The sequence below is a fragment of the Aulonocara stuartgranti genome, assembly GCF_965226115.1.
Source record: "Aulonocara stuartgranti genome assembly, chromosome: 16".
NCBI lineage: Eukaryota > Metazoa > Chordata > Actinopteri > Cichliformes > Cichlidae > Aulonocara > Aulonocara stuartgranti.
Window position 1 is genome coordinate 1,936,045 of NC_138952.1, and position 10,101 is coordinate 1,946,145.

The 10,101-nt window shown below is 41.7% G+C and overlaps 1 protein-coding gene across 1 annotated transcript; it reads left to right on the forward strand.

Moving 5' to 3' along the window:
* Window positions 1-7,012: 7,012 nt before the first annotated feature.
* LOC309690954 (uncharacterized protein) lies at window positions 7,013-10,036 on the forward strand. The gene is made up of 3 exons (XM_082508439.1): window positions 7,013-7,787; window positions 8,606-8,766; window positions 8,963-10,036. Exons 1-3 carry the CDS (start codon window positions 7,322-7,324, stop codon window positions 9,305-9,307), a joined length of 972 nt encoding a protein of 323 aa, XP_082364565.1. The 5' UTR covers window positions 7,013-7,321; the 3' UTR covers window positions 9,308-10,036.
* Window positions 10,037-10,101: the final 65 nt, after the last annotated feature.

Here is a 10,101-nt window from a genome sequence, read left to right on the forward strand (position 1 = left end):
CAAATGCAGCTGAGAATAGGTGAGTCTTCAACCTGGATTTAAATAAACTGAGTGTTTCAGCTGATCTGAGGCTTTCTGGGAGTTTGTTCCAGATATAAGGAGCATAAAAGCTGAATGCAGCTTCTCCGTGTCTGGTTCTGACTCTGGGAACTGATAAAAGACCGGATCCAGATGACCTGAGGGATCTGGAAGGTTCATACTGGGTCAGGAGGTCACTGATGTATTTTGGTCCTAAACCATTCAGAGCTTTATAGGCCAGCATCAGAACTTTAAAGTCTATCCTCTGACGGACAGGCAGCCAGTGTAAAGACCTCAGAGCTGGACTGATGTGGTCCACTTTTTTGGTCTTAGTGAGGACTCGAGCAGCAGAGTTCTGAATGAGCTGTAGTTGTCTGACTGATTTTTTAGGTAGACCTGTAAAGATGCTGTTACAGTAATCAAGCCTACTAAAAATGAATGCATGGACTAGTTTTTCCAGGTCCTGTTGAGACATCAGATCTTTAATCCTTGAAATATTCTTGAGGTGATAGTAAGCTGATTTTGTTATTGTCTTAATGTGTTTTTCTAAGTTTAGGTCTGCATCCATCACTACACCCAAATTTCTCGCCTGGTTTGTGGTTTTTAGATGTATAGATTGAAGTTCTCTGGTGACCTGTAATCGTTTTTCTTTGGCGCCAAAGACTATTACTTCAGTTTTGTTTTTGTTTAGTTGGAGAAAATTGTGGCACAACCAGTCATTAATTTCCTCAATGCATTTACCAAGAGCCTGTACAGGGCCTCGGTCTCCTGGTGACATTGTGATATATATTTGTGTGTCATCTGCATAGCTGTGGTAGTTTATTTTGTTGTTCTTTATAATCTGTGCCAGTGGGAGCATGTAAATGTTAAACAGAGGGGGTCCCAAGATGGAACCTTGGGGAACTCCACATGTGATACTTGTCTGCTCAGATGTGAAGTTACCTATTGATACAAAGTATTTCCTGTTTTCTAAGTATGTTTTGAACCAGTTTAGTACAGTTCCTGAAAGACCTGCCCAGTTCTCCAGTCGTTTGAGTAATATGTTGTGGTCAACTGTATCAAATGCTGCACTGAGATCCAGTAAAACTAGGACTGACATTTTTCCACTGTCTGTGTTCAGACATATGTCATTAAACACTTTTGTCAGAACGGTTTCAGTGCTGTGGTTCTGTCTAAAACCTGACTGGAAGGCATCGTAGCAGTTATTCTGTTTTAAGAAATAACTGAGCTGTTGAGAAACTGCTTTTTCAATGATCTTACTTAAAGCACAGAGGCACTAATCATGGCAGCACAAGAACAAGCTCTGAGCACAAGATCCATAGAGGCTGGGGTCTATCACACCAGGCAAGACCCCAGGTGCAGGCTGTGTAAAGATGCCCCAGAAACAATCCAGCACATAACAGCAGGGTGCAAGATGCTAGCAGGCAAGGCATACATGGAACGCCATAACCAAGTGGCCGGCATAGTGTACAGGAACATCTGTGCCGAGTATAACCTGGAAGTCCCGAGGTCAAAATGGGAGATGCCCCCAAGGGTGGTGGAGAATGACCGAGCTAAGATCCTGTGGGACTTCCAGATACAGACGGACAAAATGGTGGTGGCTAACCAACCGGACATAGTGGTGGTAGACAAACAGAAGAAGACGGCCGTAGTGATCGATGTAGCGGTTCCGAATGACAGCAATATCAGGAAGAAGGAACACGAGAAGCTGGAGAAATACCAAGGGCTCAGAGAAGAGCTCGAGAGGATGTGGAGGGTGAAGGTAACGGTGGTCCCCGTGGTAATCGGAGCACTGGGTGCGGTGACTCCCAAGCTAGGCGAGTGGCTCCAGCAGATCCCGGGAACAACATCGGAGATCTCTGTCCAGAAGAGCGCAGTCCTGGGAACAGCTAAGATACTGCGCAGGACCCTCAAGCTCCCAGGCCTCTGGTAGAGGACCCGAGCTTGAAGGATAAACCGCCCGCAGGGGCGTGCTGGGTGTATATATATAGTATATACACTGGGTGAATGTGCAGTAGTAGCAGCAAGCAGGTGAATTCTGTACATTAATATGAATAGATATCTGACTATTTTACAGGATAGACAATATAAACATATTTAAAATTAAAGGAATTGAAATGTACATTGTGCCTTGGTTTAGTGTCTGGAAGAGTCTGGAAGTGGACTGCAGTGAACCACGGTGAGAGCCGTTATCCACACATGGAGGAAACTTTAAACGATGGTGACACTTCCCTGCGTGGCCAGACAATCCCAATTACTCCAAAAGTGCATCAGTGACTCATCCAGAAGAGCCCAAAACAACATCTAAAGAACTGCATGATTGAAAATACTCGGTAGAGTGATGGTCTGCGATTGCTGTGGAGTGGCTTAAATCAGATTGGCAGGATCTTAAATTAGTTAAGAGTAGTAGTAACAGTTTTTAGGTCTATGGGACAGTTACTTTTTCCACGCAGGGTCAGGTAGGTTTGGACAACTGTTTTTTCCCTCATTAATAAATGAAATAATCATTTTACACTGAAATTCATATTTCCCTATGGAGTTTATATTTAGACATTTAAAGCCCATGGTTTAAATTAAGAGGAGGATGTGTGCAGAATATTTGCAAAATAAAAGCGATAGAAAAACATGAAGGCTGCTCCGTGTCTTCAGTATGAAACAGGCTGAGATTCCAGCGTTTCTTCATTTATTCAGATTGTTTTCAGCCCATATATCATCATGTAGGTCACTTCAGGATGCGCTTTGATAAGAATGCAACACCCCCACAGCAGCCAGCGATGCAATATTCTAAATCTGCAACCTAAACTCATTCCCAGAGTTACAAGCTTCTCCCTCTGGCCTTTTTTATTTAATCTGCCTCACTCAACAATAAAGGCATGTTTCATCTCAGCGTGTCAGGTACTAAAGCAACCAGAGGAGAAGGGGAACAAAATAAAGCTGATGTGACAGTGTCACACAAGGTTACTACAAAGAATTATGTGTTTCCTTCTTAACCTACCACTCACCCTAACACACACACACGCATGCCACTGATTAAATGCCACAAACATGGATTGGTGGGAGTGTCTGTGGATCACAAGGCTAATTGAACTGTCTCAGCTGTGGAAAGAACGATTATTAGTTATAGAAAAATGCAGGTAAGAGCGGACAAGAAGAGCAGATGTCTGTTCATGTCATATTCAAGCAAACATATAAAAGAGGAGATTGCTATTTTGATTCGATAAAAGTTTACTTTTATGTCTGTGTTGATCTGTCACTATGTTTATGGCTAAAATATCTCAGGAACTGGAAGTTCATGTTCCCTAAAGCATGATTTATAATGATTCTGGTGTTCCCTTAATGCTTTATGTGAACAAATATTGACAGCACTGGTGCAAAAATAGCAGTTTTGTATAAGAGTGGTTAGCACAGGCTTCACATTGTCGTGCTGAGGAACATGTGTGCGATGAGCGCTTTGAGATCCTCGCTCTGAGGAGCAGACTGGGTGTCCCACAGAGCAACAGATGTTTAACTACTCTCTCCAGCCACTCCTTTGCGGCCCAGTCACTGCCCTGTCTTTGTGTGCTAACCAGCTCTACGTGTGTCTGTCTCCTCCTATCATTCACAGACCTCTGTTTAGGAGTAATTAGCTATGTGCCTCCTCTCTTCCTCCACTTCTACCCTGAAGCCTCATTGTCATTGTACTGTCATCTCACCCTTAACTGTGCTAAGTAATAATCATCCAATCTCAGCTCTCCGCCTCGCCTCCTTTCCCTCTCCTCCTCCTCCATCCCTCCCTCTTGTCCTCCTCATTATCTCCCGGTCTGAGTTTTGAAGGCTGTCATTAATCAACTCATTTTGAACAATGTTGAACCTTGCAACCCCGAACACCCACCGCTGCTCAACTAGGAAGTGTTCCATTCCCCTGCGGTCCATTAGGCCAATCGGAGCAAAACGAGGGTACGACAAAAGATACAATAGAATCCAAAAGCAGATTTTGGACTAGATTCCACAATAGGACGCAGACAGCTGGGGAACAACAGGCTTTATTATATTCTATCTGTTGGGAATTTGGGGGAATTTTCTTCTCAACCCAAAGTCTCCTGGGATACACTGTCATGTCTTACTTTACTAAAATGCGTGGCGTGTTAATCCCTGTCTGACGCCCGTATCTTTCCTTGGTTGCGTGGTGTTGATGATGGGAACATGCTGCTGAACTCTCAGGCGCTACCTTGCAGCAATCATTAGTGTCAACTATTGGAAAATACCCACAGAAGCCTGCACAGAGTCTGTCCTTTGCAAAGTCATGAGAGTCACGAGATGATGTGCATAATTTCCACCCACATTGTAGCCAAATGTGGGTGGAAATTATTATTTTTTTAAATTGCACAAATTCTATTAGAGGTTCACTGCTGCACTAGACCCCGTTTAACAAACAGGTTCTTGGCATAAAATAAGTGAAATAAAATCGGCTCTGCCTCTGCACTTCAAGAATGGGGTAACCTTTTTGCCATTTAACTATAGAGGTCTGACAGAATCGCCCACCTTCTTTACATTTGTGTATGAAAAGAGGCGACATAAACGCTTCTTTTACAGCTGAGGGTAGAGGGGAGCGATGGGCTGGCTTGTTTTTCTATTCTGTGGCTTGCTCTTATCCATTATAACTCTGTGATCTGCATTGTTGCTCTTGTCAGACCAGTGTGTGTGTGTGCATGATAGAAAGACAACAAGAAAGGGAGGTTAAATAAAATGCATTAAATTGTAAATCATTTAATTTAAATCAAGGATTTTAACATGAATGGAAGAGCAGCCATCCTTCTGAAAGAATAAACATCTGCTCTGCTTCTTTCCTTCAGTTTCTTTTGTGTTAAATTGGACCAAGAAGGACAACTTTTTTGCCAGGAGAGAACACATTCCTCCTTAAATGTAATGAAGACAACCCAAAAGCCTACATCACAGCCTTTCACCTTAAAAACTCTTCTCCCCCCTGAACCGACGTCCTGTGTTAACTCTTAAATTTCAGTCATGTCTTCTAACAACACGTATCTGAAAACTGAACAACGACAAAAAGTTTGCAGCCCACTTAAAACCCTCACTCCTGATTTGCGCTGTTATAGCTGAAGATGAGTGAATGTGGTTGATGAATAATGTCTCCGTTTAACAAAAACAGATGTAGAACGATATCTTATAACAGGCCATCTCTGCTGTGCAATGAACAGAAACCATCTATGCACAGATGTTATATGAAAACAAAGACTTTTTTAAGGATGATTAAAATGGCAGTCTAATGACCATAAATCACAATTCTAATATATTACCAAACACGCTGTTTCTATTTGGTGTTAAATTTTAAATATCAATGTCATCAGCCTACAGAACCTTATCTCAAAGGTTATGATATTTATGCTTGGCCATCAAGAAATGTTAGACAGACTGTATTTAATGGTGAGCTATATCCTCGCTCTGCCTTATCTAATGCCCGGAGAAGAGATCACAGGGTGGTAATTATTTTACAGTCGGTTTTTACAGCCTTGGATCTGTCCAACATCACAGTGATGTATCTGACCATCAAAGACACCGAGAACGAGTCGCCCATGCTATAACATAAAGCATTTACTTTATAACAAATACCCAAGAATTTGCAATCAAATTGCTTGCTCTTGTTAAAACAGGATACATAATAAATGTTATAGAATATATGATGAACATGTACGCTGCTTTGTGGACTCTTCCTGTTCATGCACAGTTTTGTGCAGCACGCTGATGGGTGCATTAGCCATGGATAAGACACCTTGCTGTGCCCATGCTTTAATATTTGATCAGTGATGTAAGTTATAATAATTACACAACATTAACTCCTACTATACGCACAGCTCTTCCAGTCAAAGGAGGCGGCTGATAATTTACTCAAATATATATATGTATATGTAACGTTCCAGCACACACATGCAACTTTTACTTTAAACACGTAGGCTGTTTCTCTTAAATGCTGTGTGCTCAGTTCAGCAGGTGTTGGTGTATTTGTCTTGGACATGAGAACAGTTTGTTTTCCCAGGTCAATGACTGTCTCTTATCAATCCTGTAAAGTCCAGCAGGAAATCACACCTGGTGACTGTGGAAAATAGTCTATATAGATGAAGGCTGAACCCTTTAAGCGACGCTTAATTGCTCAGTTTCAGCCTCTAATTAAGATATTGTCTGTCTGTTTGTCTGCGACACGTAGGAATCAGTTTAGGTTGAAGGGAAGATCTCCTGGAAAACTATAACTACTTACATGCCGTCCTCTTTTGTGCACATTAATATATAAAATATACTACTGCATGCAATAGACGAAGAAGAAAACTGTCTTCCCTTTCCAAATCTTGGTTGCATGCACCGTGTGTATAATTGAAGAATAAATGCCAACTACTACGTGTTTTTTGTCACCTGTGTCTACTTTGCCGGTGTGGTTCTAACCTACAGGAGGGGAAAACAAAGAAAAGTTTGCTTTCTCTCAGTTTACTGCCCTTTTATGTGCTCTGTAGTGTGGTGATGACGATAATCATGGAAGCGGCTGCTGATAAGAACAGTTGGGTTTCTGTCAACCTTAGCAGGCTATAAAGTTTAATCAAGAGTTAGCTGTAAAATGATTAATTTTTGTCATAACTCTAAGTAAGATTACAGCAATTAAGGCAATATAGTCGTCAAGAGTGTTTGCACCTCACACATGTTGGATGTGTAATATAATGAGTGTGTAAGAGGTTGTGTGAGAAAACTACACCTCGACTTCACCTGAAACAGGGTTAAAGATAGAGGACGCAGACATTTAAGGAAGAAGAAGTTCACATTATTAATCTTTCTTTCCTTTTTATAAAGTTCTCCTACACAGGTTAATCTTTTCTGCTTTGAGATTTATTGACGCGTAAATGGTTCTAACAGGGGCTTACAGGAAGCCATTTCTGTGACCTAGTTGTATGCATAAGAAGGACGAGATCAATTAACACCAGAAGAGTTTGTGAGTTCCTGCCCCTGTGCTTCTGCAGAGCTCTGGCCAATCACAACAAAGCAGACTTTGTCGTGCGCTTGGGTTCGAGTAATTTTTGCGCTCACTGTCGGAGCGGTGAAGTGTTTTTTACACGCAGAGTTCGTGCAGTGGGTCAGAAAAAAGGCATTTCTTCCGTGAGTGGGAATGACAAGCTTAACCCGTGTATCAAGACCTTAGGGAAACATCGAAAGTTCATCAGAAGAGTTTATTTCATTATTGAAGTTTAGGTTCGGGTTTTAAAAACAACAAAAACGCTTCACACGAAATAACATCAACTGTTCAGAGGACACATCTCGAGTCAGAATGACAGCCAACATGGAGAAATCCAAAAACTTTCGAATTGATGCGCTGCTGGCGCACGACGTGGACCAGAGGACGGACACGGACAGTGCGTCCCCCGGGCTGTATCACAGCAGGAGCCCCGGAGACAGCCCGCTGTCGACCGGCGGCTCAGAGACGCCCTCCTCCCCTCATCCAAACTCCTCAAACTCGTCTCCGGCGCAGTCTGAAGTCCTCTCCAAGTCTCATCTCTTCAACCTGTCCCAGTCGGCATTCCCTGCCCTGCATCAGGTGGGTCTCATCGGAATGCACCCGAGCTCTGTGTATCCCGTGGCGGCCCTCGGAGGCCAGCACACCGCCTTCATGTACCCCGGCTTCACGCAGCTGGTCCATCCGTATCCGGAGCAGCTGAAGGGGGTCACCGGGACGCTCCCACTGGAGCCTTGGATCAGAGCCGGGATAATGATGCCCAGACTCAGAGAGTATAACGGTGAGTTTGCGTGTTTGTTTCCACAGATTTGCATTTTTCTCGCCTATAAACTTTATCATTGTTATTTTCGTACATGGTAAGAATTTTTCAACATCTTAATTTTTGGATCAAAGTTTTTGAATATTTAATAAAACTTGTTATAACATTCTTCTGCTTGGTATTAACATTTAAATAATAATTTAATAGTTGCAGTGTTTCTTTGTTGATCACGTATTTGGCCAGTGTGTTAATTTATGTAGAACAATAAAGCACTTCATAAATTGATTCTATATTTTTTCTTTAGTTATTGATTGTTTGGTGCACAGCTGCATGTGTTTTTCTCTGAGGTCGTTTATTGTAAAGATCACTATTACCTGTGTGTTCGTATTGAAAGTGCTTTGACATTGAGAAGCTGTAGTTTGAGGACGATTTATGTCATACAAATAACATGCACTGTTTATGGTAAAGGTAACACCTGATACAGACCTCAGTCAACTGATCACACTTATAGTGTTTTCATTAAGGTAATGGACCCCTGTGATGGTTTATTACTCCTCTGCAGCAATCCTGTTATCATGACCCTCCATCAAAGCAATAACTGTTAACTGACAGAAACACTGTGACACAGGTCGGCCGTGGCAGCAATGAGAAACCAGGATTTGGGATTTTGTAATATTTCCTTTCCTCCTTAATCCCATTTATAGATTACCTTTGTGTAGGCCGCCATATGATTTGCTTCCTTACAGGCCTACCAGTCATAACAAGTGAAATATTTCCACTTGCAGAGACAAATTAATATCATTGATATGTCATAAATAATTTGTCTGGTTTCTCCTCAGCACCATCTCAGACAGGTTTGTTGGGGAAGTGTCGGAGGCCCAGAACAGCTTTCACCAGTCAGCAGCTGCTGGAACTGGAAAACCAGTTCAAGCTCAACAAGTACCTATCCAGGCCTAAACGGTTTGAAGTGGCCACCTCGCTCATGCTAACAGAGACTCAGGTTAGACGCTGACAAAGTTAGTGAATGACCATATAAGCCAACAATGGCTATTTTTTGTGTGTAACATTAACAGCTCCCTGGTGTTTGATTTTTACTACATTCTTGTCAGCATTTCATATACCAACTTCATTTATTCTCAGTTCAGCCAGCTACATTACTAAATAGTCCAAACTGTGATGATTCCTGCCATTTCCAGGTTAAGATCTGGTTCCAGAACAGGCGGATGAAGTGGAAGAGAAGTCGCAAAACTAGGGAACAAGTAACTCCAAGCAGCCTCGCGGACAGAGAAAGAAGCGGGATGGATTTGAAGAGTATCAAACGTCACGGTGGCTCTCGCACCTTGAGCCTAGAGGATGAGGAGGAGATAGCAGGGGAACACGAGGATGAGAAAGAGCAGATAAAAGAGCTGAGAGAAAGTTCCTTTGGCTCTGTTGGGTTCACGAGGCATTCAGGAGGAGAAATGGCAAACTACAACTCTTACTCAGAGGAGGAGACTGAGGAGGGAGGCCCAGGAACAAAAACTGGGGCTTTCCCATCATAAACTCGTCCATGTTTTTATTATATGTCTTCTTATGCTCATTATTATTAAAATAGTAATGCCATTGCAATCCTGTGCACGAAGACGGTGGAATGAAAACAACGTTTTGTTAAAAGTTTTGCTTGGTTAGTTTGTTTTTTAACAGCCTGGATCATAGTGCTAAACCAACTCCAAACATCTCAGTCTGTTATTAATATTACATGAAATCAGAACTGTTCAATTGTTATGTACCTGAACATTTAATGCTTTAATAGCCAGCTATCCATCCATGAGTTATGACTTTAAAATCAACAAATAATTCAGACTTTTTGAATTTATCTTTATGACTTAAAGCCCACTTCCCTGTCCTGCCACCTGCAATAAACACATTTATCTTTGTACGCGCATGCAATTAAACTACATGAACGAGTGATAATGGCACTTTCATAGAAGGTAGTAGACAATGAGACAGACATAAAATAAAACTAATGGTGTCAGTGTGGATGGTAATATTATCCAGGTTTCCTGGTCCGTTACAATACATGATTTACGTGAACTCAGCTGATGTTTCAGGGCATTATAAACACATAACAGGCACACTGTTGTGTTGCTACTGTATTTCCTTTTAGGAATTTAGTTTGTTTTATGATATTGAATGCTTTCCCTTTGTTTTAGTTTCTTGGAAATGCTTGTATTTAGTTAAAGCCATGGACTCAGTGAAATATCTGCATGCCTTGCTTTTCAAGTTTGCCTTCTCATCCCCCTCTGTAAAAAATATATAATTTAACAGTTATAGAATTTAATATATTTCTTTTTTT

Excerpts from the sequence above, each read along its gene's own strand:
- LOC309690954 (XM_082508439.1), top strand. The coding sequence starts at position 7,322 with ATGACAGCCAACATGGAGAAATCCAAAAACTTTCGAATTGATGCGCTG. Across the intron at positions 7,788-8,605 it reads CAGACTCAGAGAGTATAACG|CACCATCTCAGACAGGTTTG; the intron begins GTGAGTTTGCGT and ends GTTTCTCCTCAG. Across the intron at positions 8,767-8,962 it reads TCATGCTAACAGAGACTCAG|GTTAAGATCTGGTTCCAGAA; the intron begins GTTAGACGCTGA and ends TGCCATTTCCAG.